This window comes from Pocillopora damicornis, chromosome 7, assembly GCF_964200805.1.
Source record: "Pocillopora damicornis chromosome 7, jaPocDami1.2, whole genome shotgun sequence".
Taxonomy (NCBI): domain Eukaryota; kingdom Metazoa; phylum Cnidaria; class Anthozoa; order Scleractinia; family Pocilloporidae; genus Pocillopora; species Pocillopora damicornis.
Window position 1 is genome coordinate 25,487,428 of NC_142676.1, and position 26,117 is coordinate 25,513,544.

Here is a 26,117-nt window from a genome sequence, read left to right on the forward strand (position 1 = left end):
GCCATAAACAATGTCTTCCTTGGAACGTTTATCCGTTGACGTCAGTTCTGTCGTAAAGTAAGACGAGCGAAACGTAATTAAAAATAGCGGTATATTTCGTAAATGAATCAAGCGGTAATTCATTTTTCTTGAACAATGCATCATATTGAAGAGTCCAATTTACCGGTGAGTAACAAGGTAACTTTTTAGACTACTGAAGTTTGGAGTTTTGCTGTAATTTGTGAGCGATTTATAATAGATTCCGTTGTATCTATTTCTGAGTTGAGCTTGTTTGTAAAGACTGTAGTCATTAGCCATGATTTGTGAATGTTAAGTAGAACTGACCTAAAGTTATAGAAAATAGTTAATTGCCCTATTTGCAAGTTGTGCTTATCATCCTTGTATTCGATCCGTTTGACTTCTGATGTCAAAAATAAATTGACAACGAGTATTGTGAGGCGTTTGGAAGAACTATTAATGCAAAGTTTAAGTTTGTTATCAAGTATGCCTGTATGAATATTAGTCAGTGCTCTTTTTTATTTCTTTCTTTGTCTTTTCTCTTATCAAAAAAAAAAATTAAGTATGTTATAACAGAAGAACATACATGCAGTATGCCAAATATCTCACGTTGTTTTTGCCGCACGTCAAATCATCTCCGTCCAAGAAACTGAAAAAAAATAGAATGATCCCAGCGGACGATGCCTTCCAACTGCTCGCCTTGCATACAGCTAGGAAATTCTTTTAGAATTACTTTAAAACACAAGAGAAAAATTCTAGGCATATGGTTGCTAGGGTTGCATAGTGGTTAGTATACATACAGTGTTTGTGAGCAGAGAGGTCTGCCGCCTTTGAAGTAACAATTTTAAAAAATTCAGTTCTCGAACTATTTTCTCAGAACATGAACTTCGCTAGAAGAAATTGATAGGATGAAAAGCAGATCTTATAACAAGATAAGAACGGATGGGGGATATAGTATAAATAAGCTTTTCTGATGGATTTTACGAATGCATATTGAAGGTCATGCAGGTGAACCAGTCTTGACACGGATCCATGGAATTACAAACTTTTTTAGTGGCAAATGCTTCCACAGCTTAAATGATATATTCAAGATTTCTTCAAACAAAATACATTCAAATCTTATACTGGCACAGATGATGGCTAGGAATGAGAAATAAGATATGATTACAATTTGATATACTGATTCGTTTTTAAAATCATGAATAAATGATTAGCAGTTGAAGTTGATGGTAATATAAGCAAAGTATACAAATAATAGATAGGTTAAAAATACCATCAATATATCGAAATATAAATCATTTAACTCTCAAAACTTCAGAAAAAACATCTTGCTGTGTCTTTTTTAAGATGGTCATTATTACTGGTTCTTTAGGGAAACCAAACAACTGCTGGATTAGTAGTTTATTGAAAACGTTGATTTAGTTATTTTTGAAAAAGTTTTGTTCTAGTTAAAAAGGTGAATATGTCTAAAATCTCTACATGGGTCGGTTGCAGATCGATTACCCTTGCCGTTACAATTAAGAGACAAAGTTATTTTCTTCCAGACAGAACTGCTCATCCCACTCAACGGCTCAGCGTTAATGAATTTGAGAACGTGACGGTCTGTCATTTACTTGGACAGTATCCATTACAAGAGGAATAATTTCTCATTAAATGTTGATCTTTGAGTGACGTAAAATTTTCCATTAAGCTTCACAACTAAAATAAGTCCACATAACTTTCGAAATAAGTTTCTACAGTGTTTTTTTCAGACTGAATAAATTCGCGGAGCAGCTGAAAAGGTATCTCAAGCTGTATCAGAAAAATGGTACCGAGCTCGTCAAACCGATTGGTTACCAACACAAAGTGGTCATGTTAAACTCATTCGCTTTTATCATTAACGGTGGAAATCAAAGCACTGAGGGTGAATCCCTTTTCAGAAATGAAGTTCAGAAGTACTCTTTATGTTATATGGATTGATTTCAAGAGAGATTCATCTAAAGTATCAGCTGCTAAACCAAGGTACTGGTAAGGGGTGCTATCTATAAACATTGATCGTTATGCCGCATGTCGCTGCACACTTTATCTGCCGAACGTAATTCAAAAGTTATATATCACTATCACAAATAATATTCACGAGATTAAGTAACCTCGAGATTTCCAGAATAAGCGCAATCTCTTTTTCCCAGATATGCGATAAAATTATTGAATCAATTGCGCGCCCGAGAGACCCATCAGGGACAAAACGTCTTGTATTTAACTAATCGAACAATCAATTTTTTATCAGTTAGTTCAACAAAAATGTAAATGATCGAGGTGATGATTTTTAAAGTGATCAGTTACAATGATAAAAAGCTCCAATGCCATATAGGGATTATCAAAGAGATTGTTTTGATTTGTAGAACTAAGGGGAAAGCCGAAGCAAACGATTTTAAAAGTCTAGGTGCTAATATTTGAGCTTGGATTAAAATTATTGCTCGCTGAGGATATGAATTAAGCATATAACAATTCAAAATTCAATGGTAAAAGAACTAAGGACATGTTGATAACTACTGATTATAAAACTGAAAACACTTAAACAGCCAGCGAGAGAACCTAATGTTTACAGCGTGAAATTCCCGAGGCTGTTATCGGAAAAGCTAATTGTGTACGCTCGTAATATCCGGTTCTATATGTAACTTGGAACATTCAATAAAAATCTCGTTTAGATTTCAACAAATCTCAGTTTTTCCAAATCAAGAAATTGAGATGAAATGATCGATAAGCAATACAGATGGTACACCGAAAACTCATTTAACCCAGTGTTTGTGGATGATAATATCAAACTGATCCTCTCAAAACAAACCTAGCCAAAGTAATTATATGAAGTAGAGCTGGAAAAGGAAATTTATGCTTCGATTGGGATGCAATGCAGGCCTTCCAGTATGTTATTGCCTAGAGATGCCTTTGCTGTAATTATGGATGCTGCAAGAAAATGATGGCCATTTTACTAAAGAAAATATTTGAGACACTCAGAAGAACCTGCATCAAACCTTAGGCTTCATTACGGAATTTTTTTTACAGAAAGCTGTGTCTCATTTTTAGTTCACAACTACAAAAATCTTCTTAATTATGAAAACATACTTATAATGCGTGTATTGTTTCAGCGCGACACCTGTGACCTTTAGATGAACCTCTTGTGATTTTCAAAGGAGAGCTGTTCTAACGCGTCTGAACAACCTTCCAAACCATGAGCAACCATAATTTGTTCATCATCTTTTCGATAGAAGCTGTGATCCACTCCATATGGCCGGCCCAATGTTTCTATATCGGGGATGGTAGGTTGTTTTTTCACCATTTTAATTGTGTATTGTTTTGTGCTGTATGTTGCTTCAATCATGCAGTCGAGGGACTTTGCTGACAAATATATCTAACTACATCGACAATCTTATTATAAAGATTATACTCATTAGAAAACCTAAGCTTATATTGAAGCACCATGATTATCAAAATGTTGTGTTAAGTTGCAAAACACACCTTCAGTTTGAAAATCGATGAATCGCGATCTTGCGCATCATCAAGAGAGGGTCGGTATGAATATCTTATCGAATTCCCAACTGCTCAGTAAATATTTTCGGAAATCAATGTCTTTTGCTCCGCTTATCTTAAAATTTCAATCATATGTTTCACTGAATTGTGAACTTGTTGAAAAGTTAATTAATACATTCATTTCATATCATCGTTTTGTCTTGTCTTGAGTTTATTTAAGGCACTGTCAGGTTTTCCTCCAGCACTACGACCAACAGATAATCCTGTATCAATATTATTGTTAGAATTCATGTGGGAGGTTGAGAAAAAAAACAATTTATCGACCTTGATACCCGATAGGGTATATAAAGACTCCGAGTTGAACAGCGTTACAGAGCAACTTTGAACCAATATTAAGGATAGATTCGATAGGAGGCCGATAAATTAGCTCCATGTTATGCCGAATTTTACTCAGTTTATCCTTTCGTCGATTTACAAATGATCCGTTTGAGTCACAAGCAGGCCATACAGTGGTGACGTCAGCTAGAGAGACATGTTTGATAATGGCTTTGTCATAATAATCATTCATGGATATCAGACAATAATCTACAAATACCTAGGGCTGGGATTTTATAAAATCAGGAACCCTCTGAGTTTTCACTTTTCGTCAAAACGACCGCGCTTTAAATCAAATTTGAAAGGGCTGAGTGTTTTTTTAAACGTCAATTACACTTACAGCCGAGCTGTTGCGCTACATACTATCGGCAGTTGGCTATCTAAGATAAATATCAACTAACCTTATAGTTCGCGTGTAACTATAATTGATTTCTCTTAAGAAAAAATGACAGGCGGTTTGAATGAGCTGATCTTGTCTCGCTTCCATTCTAAGCTGTACCTACTCTAACGTTATTCATCTTTTATCAAAGAGATGTGATATCATTTCTTTTCTCAATTCGCATAGCAGCTTTTATTGAGGCCAAAGCAGTTCAAATAGAACTATTGTAACCGCATGTGATCATAAAGTATGTTAATTGTTATACTCCTGTACGAGCTGTGAGATTGCACGAACTAAAAAAAAAAATTTGAGAATAATTGAGAATAATTAGATCCAGATCCATTAGCCTGGTACTCTGAAGTTAAAGGAAGGGCGCACGGAACCTGAATAATAAACTTGAAGGGATCGAGTCGCATGTCTATGTTTTAATTCAAACAAATTGTGCGAGCAGAGCTCTCCTACCGGAATCGAGATTCCATTGGTCAAGAAATTAAAACAACTAAAAGTTTAATATAAATCTGTCAATCAAAAACTCGGTTGGCAACGCGTCAATGTGTTTTCATCATGAATTTTGTCAGTTTGATATATCATGAAGTTTGAACAATTAGCCTCTTTAATCTGCTCCTGCTAATTTCATTGTGTTTATTCTTTTAAACCAATCACAGATCAGCCATTGATTAACTAAAATCAAAAGTCGAGAGAGCTGCATAAGACTAAATCACTGTCTCCAAAAGTGCTCAGGAATGCGTCAATTATTGATTAAAAACACCCCCCTTCGGCACTTTCATGAGGTAAATTGGCTTAAAATGTGCAATAAGAAGACAATTTAGCCAAAATGTCTTAAAGAACTCTTACCGACAAATCAGCCTTCCTTTCTCCCTTCAGCCTTGAGAAGGAACTAAACTGAGAACCAGACTGCTCATGTTCTCTTTTAACCTATTTCTATCCGAGATCTTAACATGTCGTTTCCAGTGTGATAAGGAATTCAGCTGATTGCTGTAAAGTAAACAATTTTTGTTTCAACTGCAAACACGCATTTGCGCCCCAAATACGACGACCGAGCCATTTAGTGAACATGGCCGTTAGAATTAACAGGGGCTTTTATATACTCTCCTTTTCACTGATCTTCTTAATGAAGAACTTTGAAGTTTCATCAAAAGGTTGGTCTATCTATTCTGTAGACTTTTGTTTTAGAGACCGATCAATCATTTGATTAGTGGAGCAGTTTCTTCATAACTCCTGTTTTTCGGTGTGAGCGACAAAACTTCTTAAATTTCGCACCTTTGATCCTTTGCAACTGAAAGACTAGAGCTGCTATCTGATTTACGTCACGTTGGCTGGGGGCTTTTGTCACTTTGGTTTTCAACTGAATCATAGTATGGTCTAGGTTTTCAGACAAACGAACCTAACTTAGCGATCTTTGCACCTGAGTTATACGTTCCTTGATCAAAAATTCATCTAAGCAAGGAGCCTTTTGTACACCAAGTTGATATCAAATCACAGTAATCTTCAGCTATCTGCGCTAATGAAAGTGCACCCTGCAAATTAACTGTGAATTTTTCACACAGACACAAATTTCAATCAACTTGTTTGTGCACACGTTGGGAAAACACTTAATGTTGTTTTTGCCTTAACCAAAAAAAATTTCTTGTTTATGTACGTATCAGAACAATTCAATGTCAATTACCTGGCTTAAGTTTTATGCTCATCTTTTCTCTCCGAAAAGTACTCATGAAGATAACATATTTTATAAAGACTCTGAGGATGGATTCATGACTCGGAAATGCTTGTTTTAGATAATCCGTCATTTCTATCGGACTTTTTAACAGGCAAAGCTAATCTGCATAGGAATGAAATCAATCAAAAGATGATTTTATGGACCGTAGTGAGACTAGCGCCATTGCAAAAAGTGCACACTGTTTCTCGATAAGTTTGCGTTAATCATCCTGAGAAAACTACAATTCCTCGGCAATTCCAACTTACCAAAAGATATATCCTCGCCGACAGGTACTACAAAAATAAGTAGTGAAGGTTCATGGAATCGTAAAGTATTTATACTTAGAGGTCCTTAGACTCGAATTGACTGACCGAAACTAGGTCTCATAATGTTGACGTCTGACTAAATATTTCGTTCTTAGATTGTCACAAGCCACTTGGATTAGCGGATGGACGAATAAATGACACTCAGTTAACTGCCAGCTCAGTCTATGGAGACAACAACACTCTATACGGGCCTGGGCGAGGAAGACTGAATCAGACTGGCGGATATCGAGCTCAACCAGGGGCAAATGTTTCGTCATTTACAGTGACATTTGATCAAGCTATGATTATAACTGAAGTAGCCACTCAAGGCTACAATGGAAAACATATACAAGAATGGACTAAGGGATATCACCTAGGATATTCAATTGGATCCGGCACACATTTCTTCAAGGAGAAAAACGAAGACCGTGCAAAGGTAACAGAAAAATTTCTTTATATCAAGGAAAGATTGATACAGATATAGTTGGCGACAAAAAAGAAGTGAAAAAAGTTAGGTTTATCTTTCCTGAACGGAGCAATGTTAGATTTAGGCAAGTTAATGCGACTCATAAATCTATTCATTAGTCAATAACAATATTATGGACAGTGAAATGTGACAGGTATCTAGCACGAGACTCTCAAAGGCGAGTCAGTCGTGACACTGATCTCGCTCTTTTGATATATTGATACACAATGTAGATTTAACAAACATTTCTCGATAAACATATCTTTACTTTTCGTCAGCAATTTATAGGTAACGTGGACGATAACGCTATAACACGCCACGTGGTGCCAAGACCGGCGATGGTCAAATCAGTTCATGTCATACCAATTGAATGGGAAAATAACTTTGCTCTAAGACTGGAATTATATGGATGTATTGCAGGTTGGCTCATGCAATCAATTATGTTTGAAAGCTTACCAAGTAAGACCTCCCGAAAATTTATTTTACGAGGGAATTTGCAAGGCCCATTTGCTAAATGAGAAGTAAAATTTGACGCTTTGTATTTATCTAAAATATTAAAGAACGGAACGCTTTTCAATTTTCGGAAGAAATTGCTGCGGGAAGAATTACCAATAGCATGGCAAAACAAGAGGAGCTGTTTTAAATGTATTTGCACACATTCTAAGACAAAAATCACTTTCTTAAACATGAATGTGCGGAAAACGCTTCTGAAGGAAAAATCCTCTAACCCCTAAAAAAATTAAACAATTTTGAAAGCTAGCGGCAGAAGTCCCTCTTTTTAATTAAACGTTACCTCAGTAACTTGTACGATTTTCTTTTCTTCTTGAGGTGGTGTCTTTGCACGACCAAAAGAAACTCGCAGAAAAGTGAAGCAACACTATTCTTATAATGGACAGTTTGTTTCTTTCTTTCACTGTAATTCATTGAAGCATAATTTAAAAACTTCCTCATCTATTTCAGATGGAAATGAATGTGAAAGTCTTCCATGTCAGAACAACGGTACTTGTTGGGAACAAATCCGAGGATATAAGTGCAACTGCTCTGATGGCTTCAATGGCACCCACTGTGAAATTAGTAAGTATTTTTTCATACCGTCTGTTTGATTTATTTATGTTGTCTGAAATCCATCATCATAATCTGATAAGAGCTCTTAAATATCTCCTCCAGCCTCCGCCGCTTATGGTGTGGCCAAATATCGACCATATTATCAGTGCTATTGGCCATATCTTTCTGATTTTGTTTCCCAGACATTGATGACTGTGCGACCAGTCCCTGTCAGAATAATGGCAGTTGTTTTGATTTGGTTAATGATTACCAATGCCTTGGCTGTTTGCCGGGATACTCTGGAAAGAAATGTGACACAGGTTGGTAATCATGTCATATTTTTATTCATAAGGGGCCTGCAGTGCAGGTGTTTGCATCATTTAGATTGTCAATTGTAATCCTTTTAAGTGGGAGTGTCATATTAGCACAAGAAGGGTTAAGTTTTAATGTTTTCTAGTGAAGTGCTTTTGGTTGCAGAAACAGATGAATGTGCTTACAATCCTTGTCAGAACAATGGAACTTGCACAGACTTATTTAATGATTTTCACTGCAACTGTTCGGCTGGATTTAATGGATCAACTTGTGAAATAGGTAAATGAATGTTATACATTTCTTAGTTTTATATTTTATTATTCAAATGTCTTATATATGTGTTTTACTGTCAAAAATGTATTTATGGCTCACAAAAATGCTTTCCATACTCTTTTAACATTTATTTGCTTTTTCTACAGCATTTCCCAGAATTATCAAATAATACGTTTCTGATAAGTTGGATCTTTTTCTTGCAGACATTAACGAATGCGAAATGAATCCTTGCGTCAATGGATCATGTAAGGATCTCGTAAATGACTTTAGTTGTGATTGTACTCCTGGTTTCACTGGAAAGAGTTGTAACATTGGTAGGTCATGTTGTTCAATGTGGACATACTGTTAAACAAACATGTTCAGTGGCCTTTTTTCACCTCTGTGAATGCGATGAATTTATTGAAACAATATTCTTGTGTTAGAGCTAAACGAATGTGGAAGTAACCCATGCCACCAGGGCGCTACGTGCAAGGATCAGATCAACGGTTTCACCTGCGCATGCCCTGCAGGCTTCGGAGGACCAACATGTAGTCAGGGTAAGTAATTTCCCGGATGTAAAGGGAGAAATAAGGAAAGGGATTTTTCTCTCATCATGGATCGACATTCAGTTTATGGGCGACCAGATTGCAATTTATTTTCTACTAAATAGTACCAATGTTTTCGACATTTCCATACCCCCATTTTGTGGAAAACAAAATACCAAGGTAACAATGAAAGCACTTAAAAGTGTAAACCAAACATATAATAGAAATTTCGATCCATCTGCGGCTGCGATTGCTACATGAGGGTCTCCATGAGGTTAACTATTAGCCACCTTATAACGAAAACAAAAAAAATTAGCCGTTAGGCGTAAAAATTGACAAATTTTAACCGTTAGCCATCACCCCAAACCACGGTTTTACGCATTCTTTGGGCCTTAGACTTTCTTCACAAGAGGGTTGATTTAATTAAATAAATATCCTTCAATTGTTAGCTCTCGCCTCTCTTAACACTGTTCACAAAAGCAGATGTTCAGATAAAAGGTCCAGGTAAACTAAGGATTGTTTACGACGCGGTTTTGTTAAAAAAAAAAAGGCCCTTTATGTTTCGGAACGAGTAGTTAATTGTGGGCTGCCTTTAGTATGATCATTTTTTGACTACGCTGTCATTTCAAGTTACTATTCAGCTTGGAAGAAAAATCTTTGTGGCAATATATCGCTACTACGATATATTGTAAAGAGGCTTCCATCGCTCCAGGATAAATCACTGTAGCGTTATTTCGCTTTAGCGATATTTCTTGATAGCATAATAAGCCCTTTGACATATGGACGATATATTGTTGTGGCGATGTTCCACTGGAGCCATATATCTCTGAAACGAGATACCGCTGGAACGATATATTGCAGGAAAGCACCGGTATCTAGTCGATTTATTATTCTCATGTCGCGATAAAATGCGCGATATATCGCGCCATTTTCAAAGATAATTGTTTGCATAACTTTTTCAGGCTGAAAAAATTACAAATTCTAATTTTCACTAATTTGTCTTTTCATGACGTGTGTGACACAGAGACTGAATTCTTTCTGGTTGTGTGGCTTGAGTTGAAGAATATGACATTCACACTTGCCCTTAAGAACGAAAGTTCTACTCTGTACCAGAATAAGCAAGATGAGGTCATTCATGAGGTAAGTACGTTAGATAAATTCTGAATTTATCAAAGTCTTAAGGTAATACGGAAAAATTGCAGATCAACTCTTGCAAAAGTGACTCACAATTGCAATAAAGTACGTAAATGAAGATCATCAATGTTGTAACTTATCCGCTTTAATTTAATCATTACTTTGAACTGGCAAGGGTTAAAGAACGTAATCTTAGCTGAGCCGCTTTCTTTGTTGTTGATATCTTTCTGCAATTTGTATGATTACTTTTTAAAATAAGTCATCACGCCAATCAAAATCTTGATTTTTCTCTCATTCACAACGGGTTATATTTGTTATGTAGGTCGATAACTCCTTGTTGTTTGATGAAAGAGATCACTTCTTCGGTTCAGCTTTAAGGATATTCAGGTAAATGAGTTTTGAGCGAACGACAACTCTTGAAAGTGTCACATAGCTTCCAATCATTGCCTGTTTTTGTTAACATGGAAATATACTTCACTTATGTTAAATTTTTTCACTCTAGCTTTTTCGTAAGCATTAAAATTATACAATTTTCACCTTCAATACTTGCTTACCATTGCGAATAACAAAAGTTGATTATTGAACTATTCAGTTGAGTCGGAATGAGCTTCTGATGATGAAATAAACAAAGAAAAAATTCCTATGCTGATTATCATGTTATCTAAGAGAATATTTAATGCTCCTTTTTAATGGTGTTCCAGTCCATCAGGGTCAAAACCAAATGTATTGGCAGAAATTCTTCTCAGGACTCTAATGAACAGCACAAAACACATCACGGCCGTTGTTACGAAGAAGCTTGGGTCACACACGTACGTGGGAATTTTTGATCCTGTTAATGGGCCGGTATTTGAAGATAGAGGTAAGGGGCAGTATTTCTAAAAACTAGCGTTAGGTTTTTATTCAGTTGGGTGCAGCTCTACTTTTCAGCGTCTTTCTCTTAGTTCATTACACGCAAAAATGATAGAAATTATTGTCATAAACATAGGTTGTTTTAGTACCCAAAAAGATTCCTTCCTTGATTCAAAAACACAAATGAGCCCAAAACAGCAAAAGAGATATCCAAAATTTCGCTAATACGTCTTTTTGTGGTTGACTTCCTTTGAAGGTGATCCATCCTGCAAGCCTCTCAACATATCTTCACCCACAGTAAATGGACAGCCTCTCTCTGAAGATATCACGCAGCCAACGAAAGTGAAAAAATCAGAAGACTTTGTTTTCTCCGCGAAGGTGGAATCATATTGTGGCATGTCTAGTTTAATTACAAATTTTAGTATCGAAATAGACATCTATGCCATCGACCTGATATCGGGATATTTTAAATACATGAGGAAATTGAAAGAAGTTACTTCTCCTAATGCTGACTCAGTAAAAGAAACCATTCCTAGTAAGACATTAAACTATGGCCATTACTTCATGAAGATCATCGGGATCCTGGATAAGAAACGAAAAGTCAGTAGTTCTGGTTACGTAGAAGTTACGTCCACTACTCTGGTGGCCGACATATCAGGCGCAAGCTACGCCTCTCAAGGATTTAACCATAAACTGACCCTTAATGGTTCAAAGACTCATGATCCAGATGTCGGACAAGGAATCTACATTGGAATGAATTTCACGTGGCTTTGTCGAAAAGAAAGCGAAGTATTTCCGGATGACGTAGCAACACTTCCTGAGGTGTTCCCTCCTGCTGGCTCAACTCTTCCACCGAAAAGGAACCGTGAAGGCTGTTATAGTACTGGTATCGGAAAACTAAGATCAAGAAATGGGTTTCCGTACATCCTCGATCTAGATATCGATAAAATGGAAGGTGACGAGGATTACGTGATCGAGCTTGATGTGAAGAAAAGGGGGACGGTCGTCAATGCGCTCCATCGACTTCGAATTAAAGAGGAAATTCACTTAAAAGTAAAGTAAGTATTGATTCAACAAGTTTGATTATATCGGTAGTGTTTGGTGCGAAACACTTACCAATTAAAATCCAGTCCTCAGCTGAATGATGTCATTGATTACATTTCTATATAAAATGATCTTGCGACAGCCGACACTTATTGTCCACAACAAAAATATCACATTCAAAGGCAATTTTTATGAGAGGGGGTTTAACTCCATTATACAATCATGGTTTATTTCCTCCGTAGAAGAATTTTTTAAACCTGCTTTTTAATCAACAGCTGTGAACACTGTAAAAGTCATGTGATTCAATCATCAAGACTGATCCTGGAAACAAATTGCACAGGTCTCCTTTGCAACAAAATCCAGCAGTACTCTTGGTCAATCAAATATCTCGTAGGAGATGATCCACACTGGCGACACGTAACTAACCAGGATGAAGTGGTACTTACGTACGATAATTCACCAAACTTGATACTGGCGCAGGGAAAACTCCATGGTAATGCCACCTATAATGTCACAGTAACTGGAAGAACCTCAGGAGGACATATATCCTCTGCAACATACTCGTTTGTGACGAACACGCCACCAAGTGGAGGAGAATGTAAAGTCAACTTAGCTCAAGGAAAGGCGTGGGAAACTGACTTTGTGTTAAGTTGCAATGGCTGGTACGATAACGAACTGCCTCTAAAGTTCAAGTTCAGCTACTACAGCAGTGAGGGCATTGAAATGATTTTTCACTCGGGGACTTCAAACACTGCCATAGGTAAACTACCGGTTGGAGATTCAAACAGGGATTTTAAACTGCAGGTTCAGATGACTGTGATTGATGCATTAGGATCTGCAGTGAATACTGGTGTATATATCCAAGTAAGTCGAACATTAGGTATAGAAACAAAGTAATTAAGAGCTAATGTCAGCATGCATCTAACAAACAGCGGCAAGTCACCCGAATTTGTTTTCCCTCCTACTTTAATATTTTGTAGCCAAATATGTTCTAATAATTGTGGTGTAGTTTTATTGTAAAAATATATTTTAGTTTTCGAGAAATAATTTTTTTCATTCGACCGCTCAAATATGCAAATTTTCACCATGAATATTACCCGAGTTGTGTGACCTCATGTATCGAATGTAATAGACCTACGGTATTTCTGTGAACATAATCCTTTGTTTATCATCTAAACTTAGCCCCCTGTCGTTATTGAGGCTGCCAAGGAAATATTTATTTTTTGGTGAATATTTTTGTCCGACATACTTTTCCTATGTCGAAAAGTAGCATAAAAAAAGACAGTTTTAACAATGACCGATATGACACAATTTACTGAGCTTCAAGCTTTTAAAAGACCAAAGGATGGTTATAAAGATACTGTAAAAATTTCCTTGTGTATTTGTGTTGTTCTATCTTGAGACGAACTCAAAGTCCGGCAAAATTTACTTGATAGCGACTATGAAATGTACATGGTGCGCCTACTTATCGCCACCGTTAATTGGCATAAATCACTACAACTTGTAAAAAAACCAAACATAACACTCTCATCCTGTTTATTTATGATTTTATTAGCTGTTTCGATGATCACGATAATTGCCACAATATTTCAAATTTGTTCGATGGATGCTGACATCCTCTCTTAAGACTGTTAGTCATTCCACGGGTTGAAACGATTTATTCAAAAATGGAACTTAGCCACTTATCGTATTTAGCAAGCTTTCACCGTTAAGGGTAGGATATGTTATTAACTCTCTGCCATAACTTTGGTTTAAATTTAACTGTCTTTTGGCAAGTTGGCTGTCTTAATATCAGTTCTGAGTTCTATTTTTATGAAATTTCTTGAAATTTAAATACAAATAGCGTGAAAGTTGGTTATGCGTGGATGACATTTAATAAACTTTCGTCTGGGTTAATCGACCGACAGAAAAACGAAGCTTTGCGACGAGAATCGTGCCTTAGCCGCAAATCTAATTAAAATCAAATGTAAGGTTTGACAGCTTCTAACATTCTATTGCAACTTTGAAGGTTATTGAGCCTGAAATATCCGTCGAGACTCTTAACAAAGAGGTGTCCACGGGAGGACCAATGAATGAATTCCTGAAGGAAAACAACATTAAGAAGGCGGCACAAAGGGCGACATCTGTCTTGTCAGTGGTAAATCACGCACCAGTGGATGAGATGAAGTTAAAAGAGAAGATTAAGGTTCTTGAATGTAGATATTACTAAAAAAAAGGAAAATTTTAGGTCATTCAGGGGAATCCCGTGATAAGGCCATTATATTTCTAGCATTTTGTTATCATTGTTATTTTTTTACTTTTTAATTTCTTTTTTTTTCGGCACACGCGAACGCCTATGATTAAATCTAAATTATCCCACAATTGTCCGATGTGCAGGGAATATCGACTTCAGTGAACTAACGAAAGATTTGAAACCAAGAGCAAAGGGATAGATTTCCTGCCGTGCAGATTTTGGCGGGTTCTTCTCTTGTTAATACGCATATTCAGCACACAGCACAAGATATCCCTGTTGACAACCTTTCAACCCCGTAATCGCACATACTAAGCTTGGGCCGCCTGTGGAATCAGGTGTTGTCTAGGATATCCGATCTCCATTAGAATAGCCAAAACGAACGAAAAGTCATCTTCTCTCCTTTGTTGTAGATCAAAGATAGCATTGTTGACGCTTGGTCGAAGGTTAAAGTTGCAGAGTTACAAGAAGTGTTGCAGGTTTCAGCGGTTGTTGCTGGCGTGGCCGACCAACGAAATGAGATCTCAATCGAGTCCCAGGTGAGAATCCACTGACTAGTTTTCAATTGTGTCTCAACCTCAGAGGTTTGTTAGTACATGTAACAGAGTATCAAGGACTGTTCCATATATGTATCTCTGCAAGTTAATTTGGATTTATTTGGACACTGTATGTATGCCAATTTAATCGCTCAATTGGTCACCTCAACCTTCTTTCATTTCAAATATACTGGGTGTTACACTGTGAAGTGCTATCGCTCGTGTTCTCGTTTGGCGATGACGATGTATTTTCACAGTCGTTCGCCTCCAATCTTTGAAATGTGTTAGTCAGTGCAAATAAAATAAAAATATCCTACAAAAGAAGTTCTTGAAAGCTTTTATTTCCCTCGTTGCGATGCACCAAAAAAATGTTTGTGCGCACTTTCCATGGAATAATCTCCATTTCTTTTATTGTGCCCTTTAAAACCAGCCTCTGTATAAATCGAACTTTAAAACTAGTGATATGGTAATAGCCTTGCTCTCTTATTAATCATAAATCATTTTAAATTCAGTGCTAAGTCTGATCTTATCCAATGGATGCAAATCTGTCCAAAACGTTTTTCTTTAGATTACGTGACCCTTATTTTCGTTTTTTAACTCGTAAATTGCGCGCATGCGCAAGAGCGAGTTGTAGATATGATTTGGAGAATGGCACTCGCTCGCTTGCTCGCTCGATTGGTTGATTCCTGTAAACTTTTTTCAATTTTAGGCTTTTGAGTGCATTTGATAGTTTTTGGCGAGTAATGAACAAACGGAATGGCGACCTTTGCTGCTAAGAATAGTGGTGAGATGAAAAAGTAGCCAATAATAATCTTAAAAGAGTTTTTTTTTTTTTCGTTTTAGTTTCAACAAGCGGTGCTAGCGACTGGCAGGCGTGCGAGGATTCACACTGAAATAAGAGAACAACCTTCGTTTTCCATAAAATTGTAATTTACAATCCTTGACCTTAAAAACAATCCGAATATTCATTGAAAATATCACTTACTCCGAAGCGCTCGGAGTTTTAATGGTGTTCAAAAGCTTTTTCTGTTATGGCGTGAGATTGGGGACAAAATCGATCATTATATTTCGTATCGTGTGTTTTTCCTGTGTGAAGCAACAAAAGGAACTGGCGACTGACGAAATTACAGGTTAACACGAAAATCAAATAACACCTAAACAAATAATTTTGGCTACCGATTTCCAGTGAATTTTTAAAGAACAATTTGAAGATTCTAAATAGATATTACGTACCAAAATGCGAAACTTATGGACCACAAAATGGATAAATAAGCCTGGAATGAGATTCTATCTTGTTCTTGATTATACAATACCTAGCACGTGACCAAAATCTACCCAGGTGGAAATCCAAAATGACGGTGGCAGTCTTGGCTTAGTTATATCACTCAAAACTCGTTCCCGTTTGTCTCATTTGATAAAGAGGGCATGTTTTGCATAAAAATACTGCCCAGCCGGAAAAACGAGATATATTTATGAAAAATGGCAACGAAAGTTGAGATGTACTCGGCGACTCACGAAAGCGTTACCGTGGCCCGTGGGCAGAGATAGGAAAATACTGACCGAGTAAAGAACCAATCAGATTGCAGGAGTCGTTACCGTGCCCTCTAAATAAAAAAAAATAAATGTTTAAAACACATGACATCATTCTCCCTTGTCAAATGTAATAGCATGATCATTTCAATTGAAGTGCCTTCTAATCCCAACGTTACTTTGTTTCTTTGCTACATTAGCCAACACTGAACTACTGCTCGTACTCTAAATATGACAATCAGCTACAAAATTCCCTAAACCAGATAACCTTAACCATAATCCAAAAAATTATGTAAGTCATCTGTCAATTCACGAGTTTGCTCACAGAGCACTTTGATTTTCTTAACACTGCATGTATTTCCACCATGCTAAACTGTAAAAGAATAACAAATTTACATTAACGTTTGCCCCTACCTCGATGGGCAGTACTCCTTAAAGTGCCCATAAGATTCAAGATGCATCCTTTCCCTTCTCACTTTAGGATAAGGCAATTAAAATGCTGGATTCCATGACAAATATTATGGAAGAAAGTGTAAATAACAAGTCGAACTCCGAAGTATCTGTCGAACATGTGGGAGCAGCACTATTAAATGGATTGGGAAACTTGCTGGACATTACTTCTCATGAAGCCAAGGACGATACAAGTGGAGAAGAATTACCACCAGTTCCAATCACTTATGAAAGAAGAGAGAAGGTGCGAGCTACAAATTCAATACTTTCTATTAGATTTATATTGTGTTACATAATCATTAGAAATCCTTCTCTAATAATAGCCATGTTGAGAAAGAAGAAATTACCATGCCAGTTTTACTCTGGTCACTGTATGAAAATATATTTATTGTTCTGAGTTCGACAAAAATTATAGGTTGGGTTCACTAAATGCATTCTTTTTTTCACCCTCACTCTAGAGCAAATCATTTTCCAAACGAATTTTAAACCTCATCACCCGTCTTGGTAGTACAGTAGATAACACAAAAAAACTGTACGAAAAGCCAAGCGTGCTCAAGTCCAAGTTTTTATCAATGGTACTTGACAGGCAAATTCCCTCAAGAATTGGAAATAAGGCTCTAGTGTATCAGGACTCCAAAGTTACACTTCCATCTGTTCAAGACCTGATAGGAAAAGACAGTAAAAGCAAAGAATATCTCTCTACTCAGGTGAGTTGAGACCTGGTGCTGACTTATCACAACATTCAAATATAACAATTAACGTAAAAAATACTGTCTACAGCTTGACCCAGGACAAATATACATTATAAACATATCGTTAGGTAATTAAGTAAATACGTTATATTTTGAAACTGAAAGGAAAATTTGATCATGAAAATATAGTGCCATGCATTTCCAGTTGTGTATCTTACGTTGATTAATGATCGATCTATCTCTTTACGAGCTCATTTGCCTTTATGTCATCGGATTTCAGCTTGTCACCTTCAAATTCAATCCATACACGTGGACCAAAGGTGCAACTAATATAAAGTCTGTTGTCATCGACTTTGAGCTTAAAGACGAGGGAGGGTCCCGGCTGAACGTGTCAAACCTCTCCCAAAACGTCGAACTCTTCATTCCACCACTTTTGGAGGCAAAAGTCAAGAAGCCTCAGACATACTTCGTAAAACCGAATGAAAATGGAACGATGCGATTTCACAGAATTTTATTCCCAGGCCCTGAGTACGTTATTTCCATAAAGATCATCCCTTCGTACCTACACACTCTTAGATTATTTGTGCGATATGGACAGAGACCAACAATGACAAATTACAACTACAGCGCATCTCTTCCAGATTACAGCTCATGTAACTATTCTACTGAAAATCGCAACATGGATTGTAGCATTCAAGCGTATACTGTTACTGTGTCCGCTGCGGATACAGGGCAAACAGGACTTCATTATTTGGGCATCACAGTTGGTGCGCTTCCCAACATAACAAGAAAGTATATAACCGCTAGTAAAGAAAGACGTGTAAAGCGTGGATGCATGTTTGCCGGACGCCAGAAGAGATCTTGTGTAGGAGTCAAAGATCCTCCATCCACTCCTCCCCCAATAGTTGTCCTAAAGCCACCATTTAATGCCAGCACAGATGTCAATTACACTTTGTCAGTGTCTATGGGGACATGCCAGTATTGGAATGTAACAGCAGACGCGTGGTCAACGAAGGGATGCAAGGTTAGCTTAAATTGTTGCGGATGTCAAACGTTCTGATGTGCCAATTAGTAGTCTCTCTGAAGTAAACCTTAAAAACTCTCCGTCGATAATAAATATATTTATCATTATTCAGTACTATCAGTATTATTGATATTACATTTAATTAGGGCTTAGAATGTATTTTCTGAAACTGACCAGAACATTTTAATTATAGAAATGTTGATTCAGACAATTTTAAAAGGACCTTTTACATTATAGATTTTTCATCGATTAAAGCAAACGGTACAAAAATAATCAAATACGTTACGCTAATGGCCCTTTAATGCTTGGTTTGTTAAAAAGTGGTATTCTTTGTTAAAAAGGTTGGACCCGGCTCATCGGCGGAAAAGATACAGTGTCTCTGCAATCACCTTTCCTCTTTTGGCGGGAATTTTTTTGTAGCTCCTAATCCAATTGACTTCGACTACGTATTCAGGAAATTCCCAGATATTTTTGAATCAGGAAATGTTCTTGTGTTGGCAATGGTCCTATCCATATATGGTTTGTGGATCATCGGTATTGTCATCGCTAGACGGGCAGACAGAAAGGACGAATACAAAGTAAGGAAAAATGATTGTAACCATTTATTTCATTACAGACTGATTCAGCCGTACCTTCCTATGACATTCTTAAGTGACCCTGAAAAAATCTTTCATCAGCTGCTGGGTTACATGTGAAGGGCATCTATAAAAACATGACCCTTCCTGTGGCAGGTACTTAATTTATCCATTATATTCCAACCGTAGGCAATTGAAAATCTCCGGCTCCAGGCAGAGGGCGGGCATCTGTATGAGGTTTCAGTGTACACTGGGATGTGGAAAGACTCTGGTACGACAGCGAATGTCGCTATGATCGTGTATGGTGAGGAAATACGAAGCGAGACGCTAAAATTATTTGACAGTTACACGAGCAAAAGGCTGTTTGCGCGAGCAAGTATAAACAACTTTATTGTCTCTTTACCAGACAGTTTACATTCTCCTCTAATGATCAAGCTATGGCACGACAATTCAGGAGCTCATCCATCTTGGTATGTCAACCAGATTATAATTAAAGATCTCGAAACTGATGAGAAATGGTATTTCTTATGCGGCCGATGGCTTGCAGTCGATAAAGAAGATGGGGAGGTTCAAGTAGACATTCCAGTTGCAAGCAAAAGCGACATATCAAGCTTCAAGTACCAATTCCATACCCGAGTAACCAAGAACTTTGTAGATGGCCATATATGGCTCTCTCTATTAACAAGACCTCCTCATAGTCCATTCACGCGCTCGCAACGGCTTTCCTGCTGTGTCTGCGTTCTTCTGTGCGCAATGTTAGCCGGAGCAATGTTTTATCAATTTGGCGAAAAGCAGAGTGACACAGTTAAGCTTGGTCCTTTCCGCTTCAGCGTCAACCAGATCATCATTGGAGTCGAGAGCGCACTAATTGTGGTGCCATTAAACTTGCTTATTGTCACAATATTTAGGAACATCAAACTTTCACACAACCACACGAAAACATCTTACCAGAGTGACAAAACTGCAGAACGGCATACCGCAGAATCACACGGAAACAAAAAGGTTAAGATTCCCGGATGTCTTCCTCATTTCTTTGAATACATCGCATGGCTACTTTGCATTCTCGCGTCCCTGACGGCCGGAACATTTATCATATTCTACAGCGTCCAGTGGGGCAAAGAAATATCAAGGCAATGGCTCACGTCAGCCCTAATATCGTTTTTTCAAGACGTAGCAATCATGCAGCCCATTAAAGTTGTTGTTGTCACTTTACTTCTCGCCATGATCTTTAAAAAACCTCCCGAAGAGAAAACCGCTCAGTCACTCAAGGATTCATCTTTAGAAACAAACAACAATTTGGACGTTAAGGCACCCACAGGAGATGAGATTCTTCTTGCAAGGAAGAACAGAGAAAGCGTGGTGGAGACTATCAACAGCGTTATAGAGATAGTGCTCTATTTACTTTTCGTCATTTGCCTTTTTGTGTTGGTGTATGGAAATCGAGGATACAGTCGGTACCGACTTACAACGAGTTTGGAATCAATGCTTAAAGGATCATTTGAAGAGGTACCCTTCTTCCAACCAATATATTCTAGTCTATTGACAAATACAGTAGTTACTTAGCTTTGATAACTTTCTGACATGTGCTTCAACCCTAAAATCAAGTGTGTTCTCTACATTTTTAACATCAGTCTCGATGAACGACCTTCGTTGTAGACGTTCCGGTTCCTTGAAATTTCGGTACGTTTTCTCGAAGCCCATCTTTCTCCAAATCTAGACTTCACTAACTCTACCTTGCAATCTTTAATTGACGGATAATGAGAGGTGAAATCCGAAATCTTTCTACAAATGCTCGACAAAAAGTCGATAAACAGTCAATACCTACAATTAGAATAGCGTGTTTTTTGAAGATTGGTCTCTCTGTTTTACCTTTAAGATCGACTCAAAGTTTGCATTTTGGGAGTGGGTTGAGGCAGAGTTTATTCCAGGCATCTACGATACCACCTGGTATAATGGTCAGCGGTTCATTTCACCTGAAGGTTATATCAGCACCAGAACGGCCTTCCTTGTTGGTATGCCCAGGCTTAGACAAGTCAGAATTAAGGAAGGTAAGATTGCAAGTATAAACCTCATCAGCTATTAAACAAAGTTCTGTCCTTATTCATTATCATATCAGATTAAGAAATAGATAGAAAGGCAGACCCTCATACTTCAAATCCATATAGAATCATTGACAATATCAGAGAGTTTACTGAGTTGATATTTACTGCACCCATAGTAATTACAAACTCTTCTAAACAATAGAATTTCAAATTTGAATTTTGAATCTCTTTGTCCCGTCTTATAGAATATCCATGTCAGATGGGAAAACATTACCCTGAATTAAACGACGTCTTCAAGAGATGTATTCCTCCTTATTCACCCCATGACGAAGACACCTCACCATTGAACCAGCCTGGATGGGTACCGGTGACGAATATCAGCAAATACCATTCGGAATTTGAATTATCGAGGCTTTGTCCAAAACCTTGGCGATATAATTCATCAATGGATTTGAATACTTTGTGGTATTATGGAAGAAATATTAGGTACGATGGTGGAGGGTACGTTGCCGACCTTGGATATAACTCGAGAACAGCATCAAGAGTTGTAATAAATCTTAAAAGCAACAGCTGGATCGATGAAAGAACCGCTGCAGTTTTTGTTGAGTTCACTGTATTTCAACCATCAAGCTCCTTATTTAGCGTTGCAAAGCTTCTTTACGAGCTTTATCCGACTGGAAAACCTGTTACCAAAGTGTGCTTCGATACTCTGTCCATATATGGTTCCTCTAATCCTGCTCTTCGCTCTATATCATTGGCTTGCCATATTACCCTGCTGCTTTTGATTGTTTACTTTCTGCTGCTAGAAGCTGTAAAGATCTACCGACAAAGTTGTGCATACTTTGGCTCCTTTTGGAACTGGATGAACATGCTACAGCTTATTTCTGCACTGACAACGATTGCGTTTTTTTTCTTAAAGGAAAAGTACGTATCAGCGTTTGTAAAATACGTTCAGGCCAACCCATTTGACACGGCAAGTGCTGACTATGTACTTTTCTGGATCGATCTGGAGATGATAGTTCTTTCCATTGTAGTTTTCATTGTCACCGTTAAATTCTTGAGGATAATTCGTTTTAACAAGCACATTTGCCAAATGGTAGCTTCGCTCAAGCTTTCTTCGCCACATGTCATGTCTTATTCAGTCCTATTTTGCATAAACATAATTTCGTTTGTTCTCTTAGGAGTGCTAGTATTTGGCAATGATATCGAATCTTACCATTCGTTTATGGAAGCGTTGGCGACATTGACTCAAAAATTTCTCGGTGGAGACTTACTTTATCATGACCTTCAATCTTCTAATCGCATTATTGGCCCTGTTTATCTATTTGCCTTCATGCTAAGCATGTCCTTCATCCTCATTAACATGTTTGTGGCTATTCTTAATGAATCCTATGAGAGCGTCAAGGAAATGTCCGGCGGTAAATTTGCAGACGCAGATCTGGGAACATTTATCAAGGAATATTATTTCACAAGATTCAGACGCTTACGCGAAATCTTGAAAAGGAAGCTTGCTAGTTGTGGTTATCGGCACAAGTTGTACGACAGGCCAAGGCAAGAAAAAAAGTCGACTATAAGGGAGGAGTATGTTGGAAGCATTATGTACCTATCAACAGACTATCCAACATACGTGGATTATGTAGACCATTCATCTCAGCTAGCACTGATACACAACAAACCCGCGGCTGACACAGGATCAGCTTCATGTAGTGTTGAAGCCGTTACTTTGGAAGAAAGAGCAACTGAATTTTCAACTGATGAGCCAGATGTCATTAGCACACCTTCACCTCTTTCAAGCGATGAATTCGATACGGAACTATTGGACTTGTTGAGCGATCTTCCAGAGTCCGTGGTAGCGCCCTCATTTGCATCTAATAGGGCATGTTCTAATGTGGACTTCATGAGTTTGTTTCGTGATTTGCCCGAGTCCATGGTGGACGATGACGACACAATTGATAATGTTCGTAAAGGACTCGCTGATGTAGGAGCAGTTTTGAGACTTGACGAGCAAACCCTAAGGAGATTTTCAACGACAGGTGACAAGTACATCGTGCAGGCGAATATACAAATGGGACTTCCAGTAGCTGTGCATTTTAGATCGCGGAGAAATTCAGATGAAAATGGTGTGGATATCGAAAAATAGATTTAATAATTTCAAAAAGTTAGGAAAAGTAAATGATATCAATATACCAATAACTTTAATGGGAAACATGTTTCCATTCTTATTGTAATGAAAATAATTGAAAACATAACTATTAATTCAAAGGATTGTGTTCATTTTGAATGTCTATCAAGATATCTTTAGGTGTTACAATTTTATAAGAAATCAGAATGTGAACAAATAAAATATAAAAGTGAGCTAATCTATACTCTCAGTGCACCAGCAGCCGCTGCATCGAGTTCCCTTTTAGCGACAGAGGACATTCCGAAATAAGCTCTTTTTTTCAATCGATGGACGAGGTAAACAGTTACTATGGTCTTTTGATAATGAACGAGCACGGTTTTACATTTTCTATTGCATAATTTAAAAAATTAAGAAAAAAATCAATCGGAAGGAAAAAGTGATATGGCTAAAAGCATGCACGAGGCCTGTTACTCGAGGATGCAAATTCTGACCTTGAAAGCGACGACTCAAGGAATATTTTGAGTCGATGTCATTTAAATTGCGGGCTCGTACAATGTATGGTCTTTGAAAAAATCTACATGTGCTTATTTATTCCAAATTGCACGAGAAAAATCGCGTGATTACTTAATAATATATATGAAAAAAAAACGAGATAACTTATTATAATTATGCAGAACAAAGCGGGCACATCAAGTGCAAAAACAATTTATTCAAATGCAATAAAGCACATTTTTCCGGGCTCTATAACGTAACAAGGGCAACCTGTCACATCTCATTGGAACTATACCGTTTTTCCTCAGTGTTTTCTGGCCTTCAAAACCACAGCGACACCAGTTAAAGGGAAACGTGAAACCAAACACTTTTAAAAACGACCACGGTTTGGTGAGTGACAATACATCGCTGTGCTATATCTTGGTTAGGTCTTCCTGCTCGATAGCTGGCTTATGGGCTGTGTTTTGTAAAACATAACGTTTTAGTGATTTAATTTTTGCATCAGGCATTTTGTTAGAGAGCACAATACGCAGGTCTTGACGTAATCCTAAGTTTCTAGGTGGTGTGCTAAGATGTCTTTCAATGCCCGGCATTTCTTAAGGATCTTGGGACAGCTCGCGTCTAGTTTTTGCCCTCCAGCTCTTTTTTTCTGGCTTCTGGGAAGAATAGGCGGAGGTTTTTGCCTCATTCTTCAGTCGTCATCTCTGCAAGACTTACTCCCATGGCTTTTTGTTTACTCCATGATGTACGAACAAGACAGAGAAAATTGGCTTCTTCACTACCAAATTTAAAGTACCTTTTTGTATCAAATCTTTGATGGTTAGAATCAAAATCTGCAAAATGTTACCACGATGTCATTTGTAAATTCGTGTAAACAACTTGAACTTAGACTGAAAATTATCAAATTACATGCAACAGGCTAAACGATAATTGTGTAGCTTAAATTTCATGTTTGAAATCTTTTTCGAAATAAAAATGAATTTATGAGATAGTAATGGATTGTAAATATTGCTTAATCAAAACTAACTTGCAAATACGCAAACTGCCCACTTATGGTTGCTTCTTTGCTTTTTTTCGCTTAGGCATTTCCGACGAGCGAATCTAGCTCTTCGTTTCCACCTCGGCAAATCTCCCCTTCTTGCTTGTTTCGTCATCTCCGCTACCTGTGTTTTTGTCGCTTTCCTCTGCGTTTTCTGCAAAATTGGTATTTTTTCGACCGCAGAACTTCAAAAGCCTATATCAGATCAAAGTTCGGAAAATCTTCATCCGTCATTATGGAAATGTCGGAAACGTATCGTAGCTGTCACCGATCAAACGCGGGCTCTATAACAATAACTTGATAAAGCAAGCGCCCGAAAACTGAATTGACCAATCAGACGATGCGCACTATCCTCATCTATGTTATAATTTTTATTCTAGTTCTCAAAACAGAGATAAGTAGGGAAAATTCAAGGAAAGTTTCCAAAAATCGTTCGACCACTTTTATTTCTGAGGAAATGATCTTAAATCTATATCATTTATATGGAACTTTTCATGAAGATATTTCCTAATTTTCTCCCGTTAAACTGATGCACCAGGTCTATTCAGACGAATAGAAAGAAATTGAAAACAATCACCATAGTTTTATATGTCTAAGATGCTTTCAGATCCTTTTAAACCATTTTGGAGAGGTAACATTTGCAAAGAGCTTTCGAATTTGCCAATATGAAGTGAACATAATTAGTTGGATGGTTTTAGCAATTCAAAACATACAGACTCCATTAACGAAGCCACTTTAGTACAAACTCTGAATATGTTATTTGTTTTATTACATTAATTCGTAATGGATAGGTTTTATTTCATCCCTTGCGCTTGGAGACATCTACACGAACACTTTCTTTACCACCTGCCTCAGCCTATAGTTGGCTTTTAATTATGAATATCAGTCCGACCGATTATCAGAGAAAAATAGGGTGTTATAAACCTTAACGATTACTTTTTGGTACAACTGTTTCTCTATCAAGGAAATTCAAATTTATTATGAATAATTTTATATCTGTTCCACGAATTTCAGCAAAAAATCTCATTGGTATCAAGGTGTGGTATGCTAAAGCTGTCTTTTCACTTTTGGCTCATCATTTGCTTGTTCCTTTCATGGCCGCGATATTTTGGCAACTTTCACATTTGACATGAGTGTTCGAAAGTGCTTTTTATGAATAAAGTTAATGTGTATCATATGCTATCATTTAAAGGACAGTCAGTGCTTTTACGGAAGTTTTAGCCTTTTTTAATATCGGCGTTGGGGTTTAGGGGGCGAAACAATCTGTATGACAAGAAACGGAAAAAACAAATCAGCCACTTTATTATATCAGGTGGGGTAAGCTACGTGATAAACAAATGTTATCTCGCCGAGCAAAAGTAATACTCTTCATAGCCCGCTGACAGAAAAGAAAGAAGAGTGTAAAACGTACGAAGCCTCTTTATGCAAACAAAGTGATGTAAACCAGGCCCTTGTTTGA

General features: G+C 37.4%; 1 protein-coding gene across 5 annotated transcripts; it reads left to right on the forward strand.

The window, feature by feature from the left end:
- The first annotated feature begins 40 nt into the window (after window positions 1–40).
- LOC113686317 (polycystin-1-like protein 2) lies at window positions 41–23,360 on the forward strand. Of its 5 annotated transcripts, none has more exons than XM_027203922.2 (23): window positions 41–165; window positions 3,123–3,293; window positions 6,397–6,716; window positions 7,025–7,166; window positions 7,707–7,820; window positions 7,994–8,110; window positions 8,268–8,381; window positions 8,579–8,689; window positions 8,798–8,911; window positions 9,924–10,039; window positions 10,356–10,420; window positions 10,735–10,892; window positions 11,139–11,940; window positions 12,202–12,790; window positions 13,935–14,111; window positions 14,570–14,695; window positions 16,704–16,916; window positions 17,131–17,379; window positions 17,645–18,388; window positions 18,730–18,966; window positions 19,153–20,469; window positions 20,840–21,011; window positions 21,251–23,360. In XM_027203922.2, exons 2-23 carry the CDS (start codon window positions 3,206–3,208, stop codon window positions 23,143–23,145), a joined length of 7,980 nt encoding a protein of 2,659 aa, XP_027059723.2. In that variant the 5' UTR covers window positions 41–165; window positions 3,123–3,205; the 3' UTR covers window positions 23,146–23,360. The 5 variants fall into 5 exon arrangements, with proteins under 5 accessions (XP_027059723.2, XP_089069691.1, XP_089069692.1 ...); XM_089213566.1 differs by having other exon boundaries at window positions 49–165; window positions 3,243–3,293; XM_089213563.1 differs by lacking the exon at window positions 41–165 and adding an exon at window positions 1,626–1,998.
- The last annotated feature ends 2,757 nt before the right edge of the window (window positions 23,361–26,117 follow it).

Bases quoted from the DNA above. Each gene is read 5' to 3' on its own strand.
- LOC113686317 (XM_027203922.2), top strand. From the start codon at position 3,206: ATGAGCAACCATAATTTGTTCATCATCTTTTCGATAGAAGCTGTGATC. The intron at 7,821-7,993 runs GTAAGTATTTTT...TTTGTTTCCCAG, and splicing joins TGGCACCCACTGTGAAATTA to ACATTGATGACTGTGCGACC. The intron at 21,012-21,250 runs GTAAGATTGCAA...CCCGTCTTATAG, and splicing joins ACAAGTCAGAATTAAGGAAG to AATATCCATGTCAGATGGGA.